General features: G+C 41.9%; 1 protein-coding gene across 3 annotated transcripts; it reads left to right on the top strand.

Moving 5' to 3' along the window:
- The first annotated feature begins 202 nt into the window (after nucleotides 1-202).
- LOC120690918 (oxysterol-binding protein-related protein 2A-like) lies at nucleotides 203-6,595 on the top strand. Of its 3 annotated transcripts, none has more exons than XM_039973826.1 (10): nucleotides 219-797; nucleotides 2,154-2,507; nucleotides 2,919-3,006; nucleotides 3,617-4,035; nucleotides 4,525-4,680; nucleotides 4,883-5,050; nucleotides 5,306-5,446; nucleotides 5,519-5,755; nucleotides 5,848-5,961; nucleotides 6,157-6,595. In XM_039973826.1, exons 1-10 carry the CDS (start codon nucleotides 480-482, stop codon nucleotides 6,352-6,354), a joined length of 2,193 nt encoding a protein of 730 aa, XP_039829760.1. In that variant the 5' UTR covers nucleotides 219-479; the 3' UTR covers nucleotides 6,355-6,595. The 3 variants fall into 3 exon arrangements, with proteins under 3 accessions (XP_039829759.1, XP_039829760.1, XP_039829761.1); XM_039973827.1 differs by having other exon boundaries at nucleotides 330-797; nucleotides 2,919-3,000; XM_039973825.1 differs by having other exon boundaries at nucleotides 203-797; nucleotides 5,306-5,755.
- Nucleotides 6,596-23,083: the final 16,488 nt, after the last annotated feature.

Raw genomic sequence — 23,083 nt, 5'->3', positions numbered from 1 at the left:
GCACGCCACGGACGGCCACTGCCACGCGGGGCCCAACCGGCCAACCGTCCGCAACAGGCCGGTAGCTGAAGCGGAACCACCCCACCCCAGCACAGAGGCAGCCAGGCACGCATCCACCGACAGGCGGGGCCACCGCGCCGGGAACGCACGGCCAGGCGGCAGAGGGCAGGGGGGCGCAGCGCAGTACGCGCGCCGGCGACTGCCTTGCTCGAGAAGACGACGCCGTCGCCCTCGCGTGAGCCGCTTCGAAGTGTTGCGGAGGCGGAGGCGGAGGCGTCGGGCGCAAGGCTGCGAGCATAAAGCCCACCCCTAGCCAGCACGCCGCACCCGGCGCCTCCACCGTGAGTCCACGTCTCGTCTCCTCGCTCCACTCGCCACCCAACGCAGACCGGAATCCGCCGGCCGAATAGAGTAATCCCGGCCAGAATGGAGGCCGCGTGAGAGAGAGAGACAGAGAGATCGGGGCGGGCGGAGCGGCGATGCGGGCGTGGGAGATGCACCCGCTCTGCTGCCTCGCCGGGGAGTGGCCGGGCTCGGGCGGGGGGCTCGCGGACGGCGGCCGCTCCCCGCCGCCGGAGACGCCGGAGGCGCCGGCGGTGGCGGGCGTGCTGTACAAGTGGACCAACATCGGCAAGGGCTGGCGCCCGCGGTGGTTCGCGATCCGCGGGGGCGTGCTCGCCTACTCCAAGATCCGGCGCCGCGTCGCGGCCGAGGCCGCGGGCGGCGTCAGGCTGATCGGGGTGGCGCGCGGCGCCGGGGGAGCCGCGGAGCGGCCCATCGGATTCGTGCATCTCAAGGTGACGCCGTCGACCTCCCTCTCCCCCTCGCTGTCTGATTCCTCCATTTTTGCCCACTCCCGTAGGCCCTTTCGCCATGATCTCGTTGCCATTGTTTAGAGCGACTGCGCATTCCAGCGTCTTCATTTACCCCCCTTCCCAAAAACACTTGGAAACATCGCGCGAACTCATTCGTTGAATAGTGGAGCACTGGGCATCTCATCGCGCAAATCCTAGTATACTCGAAATGAACAGGAGTAGGCAAAAATTCTACTACTAGAAATTAGGCGACCTGGTCCGACGCGAATCCGCGATGCCTCCCTCGGTTCCCGTGTCACGTCGGATCGGAACAGTCCAACAGACGAGCACAGGCGCAACTCCAGTCTCCAGCTGTAAAGTCGCACTCTCAGCACGGGCCATGTCGCCTCGTGCCGTACAGAGTCGTCACGATATGTGGCGGGGATCACTTGCAAACACACACACATCGCAATCGTAGAGTCGTAGTGAAGGAATGATAGAAAGTTACAACAATGGCTACCGCCTGTCGGATAAAGCGATGCCTTGTTTTGATTGGAGCTGGCCTTTTACAGCCTCAGCTCGTCTGGTAGCACCACTGCGCGGTGTGAAACTACAGTCTTTCCATCGACTTGCAACAGTGGCGAGCTTGTCCCGTTGCCGTGCTCACAGCTCGATGTTTACGGGTGGGGGCAATCTGGGCTTTCCAGGTTCCAGCTGGATCTTGTTCAAAGGGCCTGATGGCGTGGCGCCTCCGTTTGGGTTGTATTTGGCGTCTGTGGCTTGGTGAGAATGTGAGGTGGTACGGATCACGCTGTCTCACTCTGTCCGTATCCGTAGCCATTTAAAGGGTCTGCGAGCTTAGGGCTCATCTTTTTTCCCGTCTCCTGAACGGTCCCTCGCCTGCTAGCTTCTGCTCTAGTCAATGGGATTCAAATCTGTTTGTCTTTTTGGCTATCTAGTTCTTTAGCTGGATGAAGCAGTGATGAGTTGGCACAGCTGTTGGAGGTGTCAGATATTATTTGAAGTGAACTGCATGACTTCAAGTGTAACCATGGCCGTATGGCGATTTGGATTATGTGCATTTTTTTCGGTTTGGCCCTCTAAACTTGAGATAGAGGCTGTTTAGTGGGTCTGCTGGAATTGCTCTTACTATTCTATCATGTACAATGGGTTTGTAAATCTGTAGGTAGAAGAATGCATATCACAGCGTCATCCAGTGATTTCCATGCATGTAACAATTTAATTGCACCACTAACACTAGGCTACTTCATTTATTACAGTACAAGGCTTACTCTGCTAATTCAGTGCTTCTGAATAGAATGGTTGGTGATTTAATCATTCTCTTTATTTTTTTTGTAGATATCATCATTTAGTGAAAGTAAATCAGATGATAAACGCTTCTATATAATTACTCCAACCAAAACACTTCAACTGAGGACTGGTTGTGCTAAGGATCGGGCGACTTGGATTGAAGCGCTTGTCACTGCAAGAAGTGAATATTCTTTTAATGAGGATTTATCGGGTGACCAGAATGATGCTTCATTTTCCACAGAAAAGCTCAGAAATCGCTTGCATGCTGAAGGTGTTGGTGAGGCAGTTATTAAAGACTGTGAGCAGATTGTTCATTCAGAATTTTCGCAGTACCAGACACAGATGAAGCAGCGTTGTGAAGAGTATTTAAGCTTTATTGGCAGTCTTCCACGTGAAGTTGAGGTAACATTTTCTTGGAACTCATTTGGTAAAATAAGCAGCTTATAAAGTTACCATTCATGTTACAATATCTTATTGGTTATTCCACATCATAAAAACTATTGTTGATATTACTTTAGAATTTATTTCCAAGTGATTTTGTTTGTTCCTCCAATAGGGTACTGGACATCACCATACTGTATGGATTGATTTCTGTATATTCAGCAGGTTACAACCATATTCTGTTTCATTTGTGCTAACCTTGGTTTGATCAAGATTCCCTGTATTTAAGAAGATAGACATACAAATTCTAATTTACAAGCTAAATGTACAGTCACATGTTTACGGAAAAGGTTATTTGGACTGCGGTTGAAGTCAAACACTGAATTGTTGGGATTTTATCCATTGACCAGAAACTTTCTGCTGTTCCTGCAGGTAGTTAATTCAGTAGATACAACTGTCACTGAGAAGCCACAGTTGGAGTTGTTCAAGCATGATTGCTCCAGCTCTGGAAAATGTAGTGGTACTTGATGTTCCTCTTGTTGCTCCTTTTTATTTTCCTTTGAAAAATTGAGGGTCACACAAATAAAAAGTTTACTTGGTAACTGTGGTGTAACTTTCCCCCCCTTGCCATGATAAGCCTTTCATTTGTGGTGCTTATATCCATTGCTCCATATAGCTGCGAAGCAGTTCATTGCACAATTTACTTGCACACTAGGCTTATTTTCTTTGAGTGATGTTTCAGTATATGGCTTCTTTTTAGCTTCATTTGATCGTGTGAAGTGAAATTTGAGTATCACTAATAGTTTCCTGTCATGCAACCTGTAAAGATGTAGCTTAGATGCATTATTACCTACTCCTGGGCTATGAATATCCAGGAAAATGTCAATATTCAAAAGCATGATATATGGTTAACACACGTTTGAACTGTTGCTACTCATTCATATCCAATGAGTAGTGCACCTTATGTTTTTCTTTACTTGTATTACCTTGAATATCAAATGGTTGGAATATCAAGAAATAGGTCGAGCCTGTGCATTATTACGGATTTATGGCTTCATCAGATGCCTATTTTCCTTTCTCTTGCATTTTCTGCAATATGCTTACTGTCCCTACTTTTGTTTTCCCATCAGAATATAGCAACACAGAATCTGATGATGTTGGCAAACAAGAGATTTGTGAACTATCAGATGGAGATGAATTTCATTTCTACGACACGAGACAAAGTTTCAGTGACTTTGCTGCAAGTCCTGAGATGAGAAGGAGATGCCTAAACAATGGAAATGAAGATCATGTATCTATTGAGTCACTAACTACCGACAAGGCCAACGAAGATCTGTCATATTCGAAAAGGCGCACAAAGTTGCCTGAACCAGTAGAAAAGGAGAAAGGTGTTAGCCTTTGGTCAATGATCAAAGACAATTGTGGAAAGGATCTGACAAGAGTCTGCCTTCCTGTTTACTTTAACGAGCCTCTATCTTCTCTTCAGAAGTGCTTCGAGGAATTGGAGTACTCTTATTTGTTGGATCGTGCATATGAATGTGGTTTAAGGGTATGTATGTTTCTCTACCTTCATGCTTTCCTCTGAGATACACTTTCTTTTCTTTTGAATGAAAATCTGAACTAAACACCTAAATTAAATTTAGAAATTTTACTTTGAGTCATTAAACATGTAACACTTGACGTTGGAGTCAATTTAGTGGCTGATGGAGTCCAATCTCATTCAGCATCATTTTCATGAATGTTGATTAGCTGTTTTTCTAGAAAGAACTCAACTACCGTGAGATGATAACTATATCACATAGCTTTGTCTTAAATAATGGAACAACAGATTCCAAATGGCCAGGAAACTCTATGAAATCAGTTCTCAGGGAGGTACCTACATTTTGCGAGCTCTAGGGTTCGAACCTGGTAGGGTGGCCTCCTTGACGGCAGACTGTACCAACCGTGCTATCATTCAGTTCTCAGATTAGTGGTGTTTCTTTTGTATTTATACTAAATTCATTTGATAGTAATATCATAACTGTGCTTCTACATTCAGGGGAATGGTCTGATGAGAATTATTTATGTTGCTGCTTTTGCGGTCTCCGGATATGCTTCCACAGATTGTCGCCCCTGCAAACCTTTCAATCCATTGCTTGGGGAAACCTATGAAGCTGATTACCCTGAAAAGGGGATCCGTTTCTTCTCTGAGAAGGTTAGTTTGGTACCCATCATATAAGTTCAGTGTATACTTAATTGTTGTTTGCTCACTTAACAAACCCTATTGAACATGGAAGTATCCTAAAAGAGGAATCACGATAACATTGCTTACATGGGTCTAAATTCTAATGAGTATTTTGACAGTTCTGTTGTGTATGAGAAAACACTTGATTGTGCTTGTTTATTCTGGGCACCAGGTTAGTCATCATCCTATGGTCATGGCATGCCACTGTGAGGGGAAAGGTTGGAAATTTTGGGGAGATAGCAATCTTAGGAGCAAATTCTGGGGACAATCCATTCAACTGGATCCTGATGGTGTGTTAACATTAGAGTTTGATGATGGAGAAACTTTCCAGTGGAGCAAGGTACGAATTCCTCATCAACGGCAAATACTCAATACTATTTATGATTGGAAACTATCCAACTTTGTTTTTCTTGAAAGGAATGTTTCTCCAGTCTATCCTCCACTGGTTTTATGAACACTATCTAACTAATTTCAACAGTCTCTGGATGTCAATTCTTTTACTACTGGAAAATGACTGCCTCTCTGCACATGTACACTCTGAGATCTGAAAGATATGTAATCAATTAGGCCTAAATGTTTTTGTTTTCCTTGTCAGGTTACAACAACAATTAATAACCTTATCCTTGGTCGAGTCTATTGCCATCACCATGGCACAATGAACATAAGTGGAAATAGACGATATTCATGCAAACTGACATTTAAAGAGCAGTCTTTCCTTGATCGAAATCCTCGCCAGGTAAAGAAAGAAAAAGAGCAACTACACATCAAACTGATTTGGGTCATACTAATATATCTAGCTCTATGCAAGGTTCAAGGAGTTGTCAAGGATGCTGATGGAACCAAGGTTGCAACATTGATGGGGAAGTGGGATGAAAGTGTGCATTGTATCATCGGTGATGATGCCTCAAAGGTGAAATCCCATGGTTCACACCAGAGTACTGGTGCCACTTTGCTGTGGGAGAAAAACAAGCCTTCAGCCAATCCTACTCGGTACAACCTGTCATCATTTGCAATAACATTAAATGAGCTGACACCGGAGCTCAAGGTAGACATGGAACATGCATATAACCCATCATTTGAGTTCTGTTAGCTCTGAACCTAAAAGACTAAATCACTTTTTTCCCGTCTCTCTTTAAGGAGAAGCTTCCACCAACGGATTCGAGGCTCCGACCAGATCAGCGACACCTGGAGAATGGGGAGTATGAGAAGGCCAATGCTGAAAAACTGCGTCTCGAGACAAGGCAACGGATGGTTGTACTTGTACTTGCACCCTTGATTCTTTCTTTCCTTTCCTTTTCATTGTCCTACATTTTTCATGAATGCTATATCTTGATCACTGGCAACTCCACTTTTGAACTTTTGGTGTACTGCTTGCACCATAAGATCTCTCTCACATGCAGTGGTTTTCTACCCTAACTGAGATCATGTATATATCCTCATCTGCAGGCAAGGAAGATGCAGGAGAGTGGCTGGAAACCAAGATGGTTCCAAAGGGACAGCGAAGATGGAACATTCCGCTACATTGGAGGTTACTGGGAGGCAAGGGAGCAGAGGAAATGGGATGGGTGCAACGACATATTTGGTAACTTGTCTAGCAGCCCAAAGCTGCAACCATCCACTCTCTACGCTAGCTCAAGTATATAGGGATTAGGGCATGTTGTTTAGTAGGTGTTGACGTCGCATTAGTACATAAGCGAGTGGCTTCCCTCGTCTCTGTTGTGCAAAGGTTTGAGCTAACATGCTCTACTTGTCAATTGTCATATTGAACCCAAGGGACATTCAAGCATAACCCAAACTTTTGTGGACACTGGGATGCTTATGAGAACTCTTGCTAACATTACTGCTAAAAGAATTGCCAATGATACCATTTTTCTTCTTTGTATTCCACAAGGACGTGGTTACGTATTTGGTGCTCATGTTGTTATGCCGGTGGATGCCTATTTGCTATATCTCTGGTGATGCTGCAACGCTTGCCTTATGGTGGGTATTCTAGTTTAGGCATGAAACTGAAAGGCTTACTGTTGGGAGTCGGCCTTGTGATCTGAACTTGATCGTTCCTGTTAAGCTCAAATGAGTTTATACACATGCCTTGTTTGTTCCTGCTAAGCTCAAATGAGTTTATACGCAGGCCTTGTTTGTTTGTTTTGGCATTTGCTAGGCTAATTCTTCGGCTTTTTTTCATTTTTATATTTTAAAAAAACAAATTTCAAAAATATATGCCGAAAAAGGAAATTTTCAAAAATGGGTGCCTGTCGCCCATCCAGTTGGCGACAGGACTTAAATATAAAAAAATTTACATTTAGGTCCTGGCGCTCAGGACGCATTAAACAGTGAATTTGTAAAATCGATATAAAATCGTAGATAAATAAGAAAAATACAAACTCAACTGTTTTGGATTCTATGAAACAAGATCTACAACTTTTGTTACATAATTTTTTTCATTTGATCAATGTATCTTGCTCTATTTTAAATACCAGTTTAATGCACTTTTATTTAAATATCAAGATCCAAGCTTTGGATGCATGTCATCTTTGGCCAGAGTGTTGCATATGGTGAAGTGTTTAGTTCTTTTTGCAAAAATTTTTTTGCAAAAGAATCTTACCAATTTGAAGTACTAAATGAAATCTATTTACAATTTTTTTTGCACGGATGGGTTGTAAATCGCGAGACGAATCTAATGATGCTAATTAATCCATGATTAATTAATAATTAGCGGATGGTTACTGTAATATTACTGTTGCAAATCATGGATTAAGTAGGCTCATTAGATTCGTCTCGCGATTTACAGCCCACCCATGCAAAAAGTTTTGTAAATTAACTTCATTTAGTACTTCAAATTAGTAAGATTCTTTCGCAAAAATTTTACGTTTTTGTGTTTTTGCGTTTACGGGGTGGGAACTAAACAGAGCCATATTTTTCCTGATTATAGGCCACCTGCTGTGGGCTGTGGCCCATAGCGTTGGTACTAGTGGGCTCCGATCTCCACTTCTGGGCCGGCCCTCATGCTTACTCTCGAACCTCGCTTCGTTATGTTTATATTTTACAAAACCTAACTTAATGATCGATCAATAATACTAAATCAAGACTAGAACACCACCGTCCATTGCCAGCAACTGTTAGGTTCTACGTACTCCTCTTGCGAATGAATGTCAACTGAAATATATATTTGAATAGGGGCTACAAGTCGTGTGACAAGCCATGCCAAGCGCAAGCTATCACATTGTCCCGTCCAATCAAACACCAACAACTCGAAAAGGAACGTGGATTGCACATTAGGCCCAACCGGCTTAGCAAAGAGTAGGACTCGCAAGTTCCGATCGTGTTCATACGGGTGGCAATGGATCATAACTCTATTAGTCTCTTCACAATATTTTTATATATTTTTAGCTTAAAATTGAATATAATCAAAACCTGGCTCTTAAATTATCTAAATTAAATTTCAATTCTCTTTACCATCCCTATATGCGACCGGCTTCTACATTCATCAGCGCCATCCTAGCTTACCTGTTACTCCTCCGTTCACAAATATAAAGACTTTTAATGTGTTTGAAATTCGTCGACAAGGGTTTTTTGAGTAACCACTAGACCCGACCCTGATAAATTTGATTTGTTTCTCTTTGCACACACAAATCAAGAGCTGACGGCCTTAATCGACACCAGTGTCCCCCCAGAGGCTAGCTAGATTGAGAAGCATGGATATGGATTTCCATTCCTTCTGAGTAATTCTATCCTAAAAATCCTATATTTGTGGACGAGGGAGTACCATGGATGTGCAACGTCATGACATTTCGTACATAGATACTCAGTTGGCTGTAGACCATTAGCTATACCAGCTATAGATGCTCTGTCGGTAGTAGGCCATTAGCTAGTATCGGTAGTACTTATAATTAGTTTTTTTATTCGTGCCATTACAATTTTTCAACTTTTGAGATATGCTATTACAATTCATCTATTTTGAAACTTGCCATTAGAAATTTTCACTTCTTTCAACCATGCCATTTTAGACATCTTTGATGCTCTTGGACCTACTTGCAGACCCACATATTTTCATATAGCCCAAGTACCCCTGCTGGTTCTCTCCCTTCACTCACTAACGCATGGGGCCCACACGTCAGCTTCTCCTTCAACCTCCGGTTCTTTTTCTTCCTTCTACCTCCTCTCCACCACTCGCTACTCACCTCCACTCCCCTCCCCACCCACGAGCCGCCGGCTTGCTCCCCCGCCGGGCGAGCTCCTCCCCCACCTGGCCCTGCGCGGGCACGCCGCCACCGCGCCCTTCTCTCTGTAACGTCCCCGCCAAGGCGCACTTCTCGACGCTCTTCCTATGCCACGACGAGCCGCAGCACAGGCACGCGCTCCCGGCCCCGCACCCGTAGTGCTCGGGCGCCGGGAGGCAGCGGCAACGGGCACGCGGTAGGCTGTTAGTGCCGGCGGCGAGGGGAGAAGAAGGGGAGGAAGCCCTGAGTGCTGGTGGCTGACGTCGGGATTTGCGGGCTGGTGGTCGCGCTGGCGGCACGACACATGGGGTATGAGGTGATGGTAATCGAGCTCGCCCCAGATCCAGAGGAAGGCCAAGTGAGGGAGGAGCTCGCCCGACGGGGGAGCAGGCCAGCAGCGGCGGCGTGGGGGAGGGGGAGGTGAGTAGCGGGTGGTGGAGAGGAGGTAGAAGGAAGAAGAAGAACCGGAGGTTGAAAGAGAAGCTGACGTGTGGGTCCCACCCATCAGTGAGTGAAGGGCAAGAATCAGCAGATGATCTATTGGGAGATGATGATCTGTTGGGTGGGAGAAATACCACGGACAGGCAGCATAATGCAAGTTCGGGTTACAAAAACAATTCTGATGTTGATATGGACACATGTAACAATGCGGAGCAGCCAGGTAACCAAACTTTTGGTTTCCAACAAAAAAACTTTGAGGCTATGGCACATGAGATTCTAGATATGGTTACAGATGATCTTTTTGAGGAGATTGCAAATAGGGTCATGGCTGAAAATGATGGCAATGAAGACTCAGTGATGGAGTCGTTGGGTGCTGATGGCAAGTTTGCGTGCAGCAGGGATGCAACCACTTGTGAGGGAGTTACTAGCGAGGCTGTAGCTTTCAAAGTTGCGCTTGCAGCAACACCTACACAATTGCAGCAGTTGGACGCTTTCGTTGGGAGCACAGACATGGTGGGTGACATGGCCATGGATGCGACTGATTTACACAAGGTGGGTGGGGCTGACCAGGAGGGCTACTCTACCACTGAGTCTGGCGCAGAGGCTGTTTCATTGGGTGTCGTCGAGATGGATGGTCGTGAGGAGGCTTTGGTGACGCCAGTGAAGGTGTCTTCTATGCAAGCCCAGGGACCTAGTCGCCGCTCTAGCGCGAGAAGGGTGGGATCTCTCGACGAGCACTCATTGGCAAGGGCGCAACGGCTTACTGCAAAACACAACCTTGATCAAGGTACTTGCTCGGGCTCTTTCTTATGCCTTTCAGATAATCGCATTGTTAAAAATATTACCAACCTAGGTGTAATTTTGGGTAACAATGATCTTGCAATTAAAAAGGTGACTAGGGAGATTAGAGATTTCGAACATAGTAGGATAGCCAATTCGCCGATATCTAATTCCAAAGTTAAATGAGATCTTATGAAAGATCTTGATGAATTAGATACACTGGAAGATGATGGTCTTGACCATGTCGGTTTGAAGGATTTTAATTGTGATAAACTGGTGGATGGTCCGACAGAGAGCAATAGTCAATTAGATGATATTTGTCTCTCTACGTTGACACCAAAATCCAAGACCAGCAAAGGAAAAAAATATTGAAGGTCCCAGTTCATAAGAAAGGGACAAAAAAAATTAAAATTAAACATAAAGTTGCTAAATGAAAGGCATTTTTTGAAATAGCAGAGGTCTTCGGGACTTGGCTAAATTTAGATTTTTGTCTGATATTACCAAGGAGCAGAACTTTGATTTCATTGCTCTTCTGGAAACTTGTAGAAAGAATTTTACGGATACAGAATTAAATAATATTTGTGGTGGTAAATAATTTTTGTGGAGCTGGATTGACCCCAAGGGGCATTCCGGTGGAATCCTGTTGGGTATTAATCCATCCATCTTTGACATTGGTTTTATTTCACAAGGTGACTACCACATTAAATTTCGATTGAGAAATAAATTTGATGGTTTCCAGTGGAATTTAATCGCAGTCTATGGAGCAGCTCAAGATGAGCATAAACAAAGCTTTTTGACTGAGATGGTCCAATGTTGTTAGAATGAGTCTTTACCATTCCTTATGGGGGGTGATTTTAATATAATTAGAGGCCCAAATGAGAAAAATAATGACCGGTATGATGATAGATGGCCATCTTTGTTCAATGCGGTCATTAATAGTCTAGATCTAAGAGAACTTGAATTGTCTGGCCGCAAATTCACTTGGGCTAATTCTCTGCCTCAGCCTACTTTTAAAAGGTTAGACAGAGTTTTGGTTTCCACAGATTGGGAGTTCAAACCGTTCAAGCCTTACCACGTGAAATTACTTCGGATCGTACGCTACTCCTTCTCTCTTTCGGTGACAGACGAGGTGCAAGCCAACCAATTTTCAGATTTGAATTAGGTTGGTTAACTCGAGATGATTTCCGGGAAGTAGTAGAAAGATTGTGGACGTCTGTTTGTGAAGGAAATACGGCCATTGATTTGTGGCAAAACAAAATAAGAAGGCTAAGGCAATTCTTAAGAGGTTGGGCCAAAAATAAAAGTGGACACTACAGGAAAGAGAAAAAAGAACTCATCTCTAAACTAGATATGTTGGACAAAAAGCTGAAACCCAGACACTCAATCAATGGGAGGTAGATCTAAAACAGACCCTCAAATCGAGATTAATCCAACTCCTTCGGGAGGAAGAGATTAAATGGTACCAAAGAGGGAAAATCAAGAACTTACTTTTTGGTGATATGAACACCAAATATTTCCAGCTTATTGCAAATAGGAAACATAGGAAAACGAGAATTTTCCAGCTAGAAGATGATGGAAAAATCATTAAAGGGGATGAACAACTTAATAAATACATCACTGATTACTATCGCGGTCTATTTGGCCCTTCTGACATCTCTCCTTTGACCATGGATGAGGGTAAAAGGGAGAATATACCACAGGTGACAGATGATGACAAAGAGAAATTAATAGCGAAGTTCTCTTATAATGAGGTTAGAGAGGCAATTTTTCAAATGGAACACAACAAGGCACCTGGTCCGGATGGTTTCCCAACTGAATTTTATTAAGCCTTCTGGGATCTAATCAAGGATGATTTAATGGCTATGTTTGTAGATTTCCACAATGGGACCCTTCCTCTCTATAGTCTTAATTTTGGAATTATAACCCTTCTTCCAAAGAAGGATAATGCAGTACAAATTCAGTAGTACCGTCCTATCTGTCTCCTTAATGTGAGTTTCAAATTTTTTACAAAAGTGGCAGTTAACAGACTGATGCAAGTGGCGGATAAGATCATCCGACCAACACAATCTGCTTTTATGTCAGGGAGATATATCTTGGATGGGGTTGTAATTCTACATGAAACATTACATGAACTTCACAAAAATAAGATGAATGGGGTAATCTTAAAACTGGATTTCGAAAAAGCCTATGACATGGTAAAATGGTCTTTTCTCCAATAAACGTTGAAAATGAAAGGTTTTCCCGAGAAGTGGTGCGCATGGATTGAATCTTTTGTGTCTAAGTGAAGTGTTGGGGTCAAGGTCAATGATGACATAGGAAAATTTTTCCAGACTAAAAAGGGACTCAGACAAGGCGATCCATTGTCTCCTTTGCTCTTTAATCTTGTTGCAGATATGTTAGCCGTTATGATTGCTAAAGCAAAGCAGGATGGACAAATCTCGGGTCTTTTGCCCCATCTTGTAGATGACGGTATTTCAATTCTACTATATGCAGATGATACTATTATCTTTATGGATCATAATTTTGATGAAGCCAGAAATATGAAACTCATACTGACGATCTTTGAGCAGTTATCTGGTCTCAAAATAAATTACCATAAGAGTGAACTCTTCTGCTTTGGTGAAGCAAAGAAGGTAGAATCTTACTACATAAACATTTTTGGATATCAGGTAGCGGAAACTCCTCCAACTTATTTGGGAATACTGTTACACTATAAGAGAATAAGTAATAAAGACTGGAAGATCATAGAAGACATGTTTGAACGTAAACTGAGTACATGGAAAGGCAAGTTGCTCTCCTATGGAGGCAGGCTTACTCTTATAAACTCAGTTTTAAGCAATCTATCTGTCTATATGATTTCTTTCTTTGAAATCCCAAAAGAAGTTATCAAAAAACTAAATTTTTATAGATCTAGATTCTTCTGGCATGGGAATGGTCACAAAAGAAAATATAGATTATCTAAATGGGATATACTTTGTAGACCAAAAGAATAAAGTGGATTGGGAATTATGGATTTAAAAGTCCAAAATAAATTCCTTTTAAGTAAATGGTTGTTCAAACTTACTAATGAAGATGGCATTTGGCAGCAGATACTCAGGAATAAATACCTTAAATCCAAAACCCTCACTAGGTTGAGAAAAAATCTAGTGATTCACAGTTTTGGTTAGGGCTTATGTCAGTAAAACAAGAATTTCTAAATTGGATGATGTTTAAAGTACAGAATGGGAAACAAACCAGATTTTGGGAAGACAAGTGGCTGGGGAACTCGGCCCTTAAAGATCAATATCCCAATTTGTTTAATCTGGTTCACCGCAAACATGTAACCGTTCATACAGTGCTTAATGGAGACTCTTTGAATGTCTCGTTTTGGAGACACCTTACGGGAAATAACCTGAGGGACTGGATGGTTTTGGGACATCATGTTGCTAACATCCAGCTGGGAGATAGTAAGGATATAGGAATCTGGAAACTTCAAAAAAATGGCCAATTTTCAGTTCGCTCTATGTACTCAGCTCTTTTAGATGTTCAAGCTCTACCCATAAATAAGCCCGTATGGAAATTGAAAATTCCTTTGAAAGTAAATTTTTTTATTTGGCTACTCCACCGTGGGGTTATCTTGACAAAGGACAATTTAGCCAAGCATAATTGGAAGGGGAGCAAACAATGTTGTTTTTGTATGAATGATGAAACAATTGTGCATCTCTTCTTCGGGTGTCATATGGCTAGGTTACTTTGGAGGATAATTTTCATCACCTTCAGTCTTACAAAACCTAATAATATTGTGCATTTATTCGGGTCATGGCTGCAGGGTTTTATGTGGGAAATGAAAAAAGTTATGTTCACGGGCTTATGTGCGCTTCTCTGGTCAATCTGGTTATCCAAAAATGATGTAGTTTTTCATAATACTAAAAAAACAAACTGTTCTCCAGATCATTTTCAGGGCCACTTATCTTACCTAGACATGGGCGATTTTGCAAAAGGGGGAGGACAGAGACTTGATTGCAGATACATGTCGCGCCTTGGAAGTGATGGCGATGGACATCTTTGCGCGAAACGGGTGGCAGTTTAGTAATAGGCTTTGTGGCTTATAATTTGCTTACTGTTTAGCTTTCAAAGTTTGTAATAAGGGCCGGATATAACTCTCTGATATAGAGGCCAGGATATTGTTCAATATTCCTTTATCTAAAAAAAAGAATCAGCAGGGGTATTTTAGATCATACGAAAATACGCGGGTCCGCAAGTGGGTCTAAGCGCATCAAAGACGTATAAAATAGCATGGTTCAAAGAAGTGAAGAATTATAATGACAAGTTTCAAAATAATTGAATTGTAATGGTATATCTTAGAAATTGGAAAATTGTAATGGCATGAATCCCAAAAATCCTAATAATTACTCAATCTGTTCTAAATGATGTCATTTTTTTCTACATATACAACTTTTTCAATGCATCTACGTAGTAAAATTTATGAAACTAGAAAAATCAAATCGACTCTCCTCAACGTATATAGAGGCATAGAGCTGTCCCCGAATATGAACTCAACTTCTACCATTGGCTGCATTCATTATTCGCTAGTCAATTGTAGCAGGCAGCTAGCTAGAGATGGATCTGCGCAGCGAACTCGCGTTTCTGCACCCGACGGGTTCATCATAGTATAATCGGTGTTCGATTGGCGCTTGGCCTTTGCAGAGAGCTAGCTAGCTTGCTTGGCGATCGGACGCGACGCCTCGTTGCTTGCCTGACCACGTTGCCAGCCGCGCGTAGCTGCTCGACCACGCTGTTAGTTGTTTTTGAAAGATTTCGACCACGCACGCTGTTTCGCAGCAAGTGTGCGTGCGACCCGACAGCCACGCAGTCTGAGCAGCTAGCTAGCGTGGGGGCAGCCGGGCAAACCGGCGGGCCGGCCTATAGGCCGGCGGCGGCTTCTCCAGAGGAATCGGGAGGGAAAAAAAAAGAATACAGCAAGGAAACTTCATTCTCGTCGGCATCATTCCAGATGCATGGTATCACCCACGCCGTCTGGACTCTGGAATGAGATCCTTCCACCCTTTCCCAAAGCTCAAAAGGCCGGGCGGTCACCTGCGCCACGTGCCCGCTCCTGCATCATTCGGGAGTCTCGCTCTCTACTTCTCTTCTATCTCGAGCTGTCTGGCCTGCTTCCCATCAATGGTGATAGACTGATGGTAATTAACTATGCTTGCATTATGCAGCATAAAAAATTGCGCCAGCATCAGGCACGAACACCACCACGTACCTGACGGCTTATCATGTGAGGAATTATCAGACCCCAAGTAGTTTACCAGGTCTATCTGGCTCTTATAGATAACCAAAAGAGGCGGAGGAATCTCGGCGCGGATAGAGATTGCGAGCGAGGCACAACTCTATTTTTAATTTCTTTGCTCTATAATTATTTGTGGTTTGACTCGCAGATTATGCATGCTAGTATACTCCACTGCACCGGACTCCAATTAACAAATAGTATTGCTAATAAGCTCTCCTCTTAATATGTTTTCAACTTGCAAAACAATTGTGGTTTGACTTGCAGATGATCATGATAATATATGTAGAATTATATACTAATACATTAGTAGAGTATCGCGCTCGTCCTTGGCAGACTCAAACAACTAACTATTTTATCTACGCTGATTTCGTCGTCCCCTCATATACACACGGATTTGTTCAGTCTAATGTTATAATGTTCAATCTAGCGAAAGGCCGGGCGGTTGAGATGGCTAGCCCGGCCTGGTAGCGTCGTGCTCCCAGCAGGTCCTGAGTTCGAATCTCATCAGAAGCAAATTTCAAGCTGCTGGGAGAAAAAAAAACCCTCTCGCTGTGCTCGCCGCAAGGCTTGTCCCTCTCAGGCATGGGCCAGGGTTCGGGGGGTTTCTCTACCCGGTTAGCCAGTTAGGCTTTCTCTTAATGAAAAAACAGTGGGGTCCGTTTCACACCCCCGGTAGAGTTTTTTTTTTATAATGTTCAATCTATTTATCTATCTGGTGTCATAGTACATTCATCACGAGAGCCTGTAATGTAAGCCACTGTCCTGATCAGAATGGTTGAAAGCGATATATATACACGCATGGCAGTGACGAACCGGAAGGCATTATGAAGCGACATTTTTTTTCATGCAGAAGTTACAAAAAAAACCTGTTTCATAAATACCAGCAACTTGAAAGTTGAAACCCAGGGTTGATTAGTTGGGACAAATAATAAATTAGCTAAGAATCAACCAGACAGCCAGTAATTACACAAATACATGCAGATTGTTTGCTGGGATCCTGTTCCCTAAGCCGGGATCAGCCTGAGCTCTCATCCCCGGAAATGCAGATTCTTTTGTGCATGCTTGCTTCGTTCTCACACCTTGTGATTCTCATTCTGTCAAGCATCAACATGGAGATCGATGCACTGTTAATGTCTTTGCTGTTGGTAGGAAGTCCAACACGAATTTTCATTTTGTGTTGCAACTGGAGAAGTGCAGAGAAATGGAGTGCTAGTTAATTGCATGCATAGAGCATAGAGATCAGCAGCTAGTGATGCTAGTTTTGGCATAAACTATATGAATTATTGGCCCAGCTGTCGCAATTTGTAGGGCGGTTCCAGATATTGCGCTGTTTCAATGGAATCGATCCACCTGGGGTGGACTTTAATATTGTGCGCAATTCAATGGCCTGACATAGTGACACCTAGGGCTGGATTTGGATGAACCCAACACTGTTTCTGCTTCTATGTCCAATTTCTGGAACAAATATCCATGCCAATTTCACTAGCTTTCCTTCCATCAACGCTGATGGCGAGTTGTCACTGTCCTATATATCTCTCTCTGATTCTCAACAAAAAATAGTTTTCCTGACACTGTGATGGTTTGACATAACCTCTTTTGGAGGAAAGAAGAAGAATTGAGGAGGAACTTGAAAAAGTTAATGAAGCTGAGGAGCTTTATTGGCAACAAAGAGGTGGAGAAAAATGGATCTTTGAAGGGGACTCAAATACAAATTTTTCCACCTAACTACAAACAGTAGGAGAAGAAAGAAAACTATTTTGCCCCTAGAAGAAAAGGGAGAGAACATAACTGATCCTGAGCAGATTAAATAGGTAATTTATTAATATTACTAGGCAAATGGCCCGCGCATTTGCGCGGCTAGTATTGAAAATTCAAAAATTTGCATGCCGTTGTATCCTTACTATTTTTAAAGATTATACTATTTGTTAGCATACATCACCCTGTTCATTATCGTAAATTATGTCTTATTGTTGGTTAAAATAATTTAAATATGATCTACCTATAATAACATTTTGATTTCTTGAGCTTTAATAATATTATGCATATTATTATTATTATTTTCTTTTTATTTTGATTGATTGTTGTTAGCTTTAGTTTTTATTAATAGTATGTTTGTAACTGTTACATATCTAAATGGTATTTTATATTTAATTTTTTCATAATGGCATTGGTGGGTAATTTTAATTAGGCACATGGATATTTTAGGCTAATTTTTATTGTAATGGCAGTGGTGGGTAATTTTTATTTTTCTATTTTCTTCAATTAACGTGGGAATTTCTAGACCCTGAGAGCGAACGTGGAGGCTTCGTTTGTTGGCCTATTACTAGGCGTATGGCCCGCGCATTTGCGCGGCTAGTATTGAAAATTCAAAAATTTACATGCCGTTGTATCCTTACTATTTTTGAAGATTATACTATTTGTTAGTATACATCACCCTATTCATTATCGTAAATTATGTCTTATTGTTGGTTAAAATAATTTAAATATGATCTACCTATAATAACATTTTAATTTCTTGAGCTTTAATAATATTATGCATATAATAATTATTATTTTATTTTTATTTTGATTGATTGTTGTTAGCTTTAGTTTTTATTAATAGTATGTTTGTAACTGTTACATAGCTAAATGGTATTTTATATTTAATTTTTTTCATAATGGCATTGGTGGGTAATTTTAATTAGGCACGTGTATTTTAGGCTAATTTTTATTGTAGTGGCAGTGGTGGGTAATTTTTATTTTCCTATTTTCTCCAATTAACGTGAGAATTTCTAGACCCTGAGAGCGAACGTGGAGGCTTCATTTGATGGCCAAATAATAAGATAATAGATTACAAGCAGCTCTTTGGCAAACTGATTCAGAATAAAGTCTCTCTAGCTGAGTCTGCTTGGGGTGAGTATGGAAGGCTAAGTGAGAAGGTTATTACTGAAATAACCGGACCTTTTTCAGAAGAAGAATTAAAATATGCTGTTTTTGATATGAGGGTGGCTTCATCTCAAGTTCAGATGGCTTCAGTATTGCCTTTTATAGAGAATGTTGGGAGATTATCAAAGGAGAACTCCTTGAAATGATAAACGACTTCTACACTACTACAAAAACCATTTGTACGGGCGGGTAAAAATCTATTTTTAGTGGCAGACTTCGCACCCTCCCTAATTTTGGCTGCTAAAAAAGCTATTTTTAGAGGCGGGTAAATCACCCACCCTTAAAAATAATTTTTAGGGATGGATCAATAGAAATCGATTTTTAGGGGCGGGTCATGCCATTGCCCGCCCCTACAAATCCATGTCTAGAAAACAAAAAAAATATGAAAACAACAAAATCACTTGTGACTCCATAAGGCAAAAAAAAAAAAATGAAAACAACAAAATCACTTGTGACTCCATAAGGTATGATATTCTTTTATATTAACATTGAAGATGATTTGTAGGGGCGGGTGACGCCGCCACCTGCCCTTATAAATAATTTTCAATTTATTTTGGAAAATCGTTTAATTCTTTAAAAATAGCAAAACACTTCAAAAAAATGTGAATTTTTTCTCTAAGCCTATTATGACATGTAGAATTTAACAAAATATTACAACTATATTTCAAGGTATATAAAGGTTAAGAGTGTGAAATCATAATATATGACTCAGCCACTCTACTCTCTCATACTACTCAAGATTTACATTGTGTCTTCCACACTCATAATCACTATGTACAGCGAAATATACTTTTAATAAATTTTTTAGTTCTATAGATCACAATAGTCTTATGGTACAATTTCACTATTGTTTGATGAGTTTTTCTATTTTTCTTGAATTAAATGATTTCTGAAATAAATTTCAAAATTATTTGTAGGGGCAGGTGAGGGGGTGATCTTCCCCTAAAAATATATTTTTAGGGGCGGGTCTATTGCTGCAGTAATTCCTCTCCATTTGTAGCAATTGGTCAAATTTTAGTCCGCCCCTAAAAAAATTCGGAGTGTTGCTACAAATCGTTTTTGTAGTAGTGCTACTTGGGAAGGGTTGACATTAATAGACTCAATTATGAAGTTATCACTCTATTGCCGAAGGTGAAGGATGCCAATAATGTAAAACAATACACACCAATTTATCTTCTCAATGTCAGTTTCAAAATCTTTACCAAACTATTAACAAAGAGATTAGTAGGGGTGGTAGAAAATGCTGTGAGTACTAGTCAGATAGCTTTTATTAAGGGGAGGTATATTTTGGATGGGGCTGTAATCCTACATGAAACTATACATGAGTTAAGCCAAAAAAAGGTTGAAAGGGGTGATCATGAAAATAATTTTTGAGAAAGCGTATGATAGCTTAAAGTGGGAGTTTGTAGAGGATGTCCTCAAGAGGAAAGGCTTTGGGCAAAGATTCATTGACTGGATCATGAGCACAGTAAAAGGAGGGAGAGTGCGCATCAATATTAATGGAGAGAATGGTCCTTACTTCAAAACTCAGAAAGGGCTAAGGCAAAGGAACACCTATCCCCTTTGCTTTTCAATTTGACTGCAGATGTTCTTGACCATATCCTTAGGAAAGCAAAATAGAAGGGTCATATTAAAGGGGTGATTCCATATTTAATCACAGGGGGTTTGACACATTTACAGTATGCAGAAGACACAATTATTTTAATGGAGTATGATGATCAGAATATTACCAACATGAAATTCTTATTGTACTGTTTTGAGTGGATGCCAGGGCTCAAAATAAATTATCTTAAAAAGTGAAGTAATTGCCTTTGGGGTTTCTGAGAAAGAGTAGGTTAGAATTGCCATGATGCTAAATTGTAAGATAGGGTCTCTGCCAATGTCTTACTTGGGGTCTGCCAATGAGTGACAAGAGCTTGGGTGTCGGCGGGGGGGGGGGGGGGGGGGGGGGGGGGGGGGGGAGGCAGGTTGGCGCTGACTAATTTCTCCCTAAGCAGCATTCCAATTTAAATGGATTGTATAAGATCCAACTTTTTTTTGGAGAGGAGACATTGGCAAGTTTAAATATCACATGGTGAGGTGGGAGAAAGTGTGTGTTTCTAAGGATTTTGGGGCTCTACTAATGAAATGGATTTGGAGATTATATAGAGATAGAGAGGGTGGCCAGGTTTGTGAAGTATTGAAATCAAAATACTTAAGTAGATCCAGCTTGGGCAACTGTAGAGGCACATATGGGTCCCAATTGTGGAAGGGGTTGCAAAAAGTGAAAGTGAAGTTCGAGTGGGGAGATACATTTAGAGTCAATAATGGTAAGAAGACAAAATTTTGGTAGAATATTTGGATCAAGGATAACAAATTAAAAGAGGTGTTCCTCATTAGTTGCAGCAATAAAGATGCTATGGTTAGTGACTGTTGGGATGGGGAGGATTGGTCTGTTAACTTTAGAAGATCTTTTGTGTGTGTGTGTGTGTGCGTGTGCGTGTGGGGGGGGGGGGGGGAGCTGATAGAGTTGGAGGATCTACTAGATGAGTTGGACAGACATCAATTGGGGGAGGGGGAGGATGATGTACACTGATAATTTGAAAAGTCTGTACTTTACACTACCAAATCCATGTGTAGACTGTTGTGTCTTTTGAAGGGGTCTCTAGCAAGAGATTGCAAAAACTCTAGAAAAATAAAATGCCTAAGAAACTTAATGTTTTTCTATGGCTATCTGTCTAGAGCAGGTTACAGATGGGTGAAGCTCTAAAGAGAGAATTGGAAGGGGAACAATAGGTGCTTCCAGTTGTGTGGAGTGGTCGAAAATGTAGATCATATATCCTTTTCGGATGTGTTATTTCCACCTGTGTGTGGCTACCTTTAGGGTGTAGGGACTACAACTTAAAACTTTTTAGTTTCGTTATCGTAGTGTGGGCGCCGTGGACAAACAGGAACAAGATGGCAATTAAGAAGATTTTCCCTTCTTCGTCGATTGATGTTTTGTACAAATCTGATCTATGTCTGCATAAATGGAAGGTGCTTTTGCATTATGATGATAGTGGGAAGCTGGAAGCCACGAGGGAGAGATTGAATGAGTGGCTATTAGGTTTTATAGAGTCAAGACACGTTCAACTTAGGGAATGTTGAGTTTCTTTAAGTTTGCTCGTTGGAGTCTGCTCTAGGGAGTGTCGTGTCCTGTGTTTGCCAATCTTGGCGGGTACTGTGTATCTGTTAAGCTGGTATACCCAGCGGGATGTAAAACTAAAAACCCTTATCGCTTTCTATTAAAGCAGGCTGAGTTCTTGATCTAAAAAAGAAAATAAATATCTCTATCTATGTTCTAACATCTAACCAAGCTATCAATAGTGTCTGGTTCAAAGAAAGAAACACTACAACTACTCCATTACAGATCCAAGAAGTATATGTTTTAGTTGTTTGTATCTCAAGACAACTCCCCCCTGGCCACTACCGGCTGGCCGGTCAAGTGGCGGCTGCGGCCTGTGGCTGGGCCGTAGCTTGCCCATCTCGCCTCCTACCTCCTCCCCCTCTCTTTTCCCCTTCACCTATAAACCTAGTCATCTTCTCTAGCTTTGATTTTGTCCACTGCCATCCACCGTGATAAGACACGCCGACGGTGCCTGAAATATGTGCCAATCTTTCACGGTACTTAACTGATTTCAGTAGAAGTAAGCAGAAGTATAATAATCAGCCAAACAATCAACCAGAACCACCGGCCAATAGGAATATTTCTTGGGTCAAGAACTAGTAACACAACCGGACCTTGATTCAATATCAGAAACAATCTCGTTGTTACACAATGAAACCGAGCAGCAAGATTACTGGCCCAATTCCCAAACCAGATGTACAACGTGTATACACAAAGCAATTCCGATTGATAAATCCAAACTCAAACAGTAGCAGATAAATAGAGGGATAATCTTACAATAGATGATGCAAACCAATCCCTAGATAAATTCTTCCACCCGCAGTCACAACGAACCACGATCAGAAGATGGGGATCCACTGAAGAATCCGGAGCAGCGCACCCAGGAAACAATCCTGATCACGCTCCCAATCACGATCCAGAAGAATCGGCAAGGTAGATGAGATCGGACGGCGTCTCGCTGTTCGTAGGAGAAACCCTAGACAAGAGACACAAATAAAATCCAATCTCCTCTGTACACAGGGGCGATGCCCCAGGGTTAAAGGCACGCAGGCCACCCGACGCACGCAGCTGAACCGGACTCTGACTCACTAGGACCTGACCAAAACGTGACTTGACTAACTAAAGCAACGACGGACACGCATGACTTCCTCTACGTGATGTACTCTAGTAGTGAAATAAAATACGTGACAAAATAACATTAAAATAATTGTAACATGCAGCTAGTAATCTAATAATATAAAAATGTGGCCATATGCAAATCACGCATCTCTCGGCATCATGCTTGTAGCTGCTTGTATATATGGAAATTACCACTTTTCCCCAAGTATTTCTCCAAGGCAATAGAAATTCAAGTGACGTCAACATGCATGGAGCCGATGTATATATATTTCCTTGGCTTCCTTTTCTCTTCTATTTGACGCAATACAGAACCTCTGCAAATGATATTGGATGAAATAATTGAATCATTTTTCACATCCAAAGAGTAACTGCGTGAATTATTTTGTCCAGCCATGGGCTCATCATTCTCTCCCCCTCGAAGCAAAGCCGTCCTCGGCTTTGAGTTATTGTCAATAGCTTCATTAATCC

Source organism: Panicum virgatum, chromosome 9N (assembly GCF_016808335.1).
Source record: "Panicum virgatum strain AP13 chromosome 9N, P.virgatum_v5, whole genome shotgun sequence".
Taxonomy (NCBI): domain Eukaryota; kingdom Viridiplantae; phylum Streptophyta; class Magnoliopsida; order Poales; family Poaceae; genus Panicum; species Panicum virgatum.
Note: the sequence above shows the minus strand (reverse complement) of the source record. Positions and strands in the feature narration are given on the sequence as shown.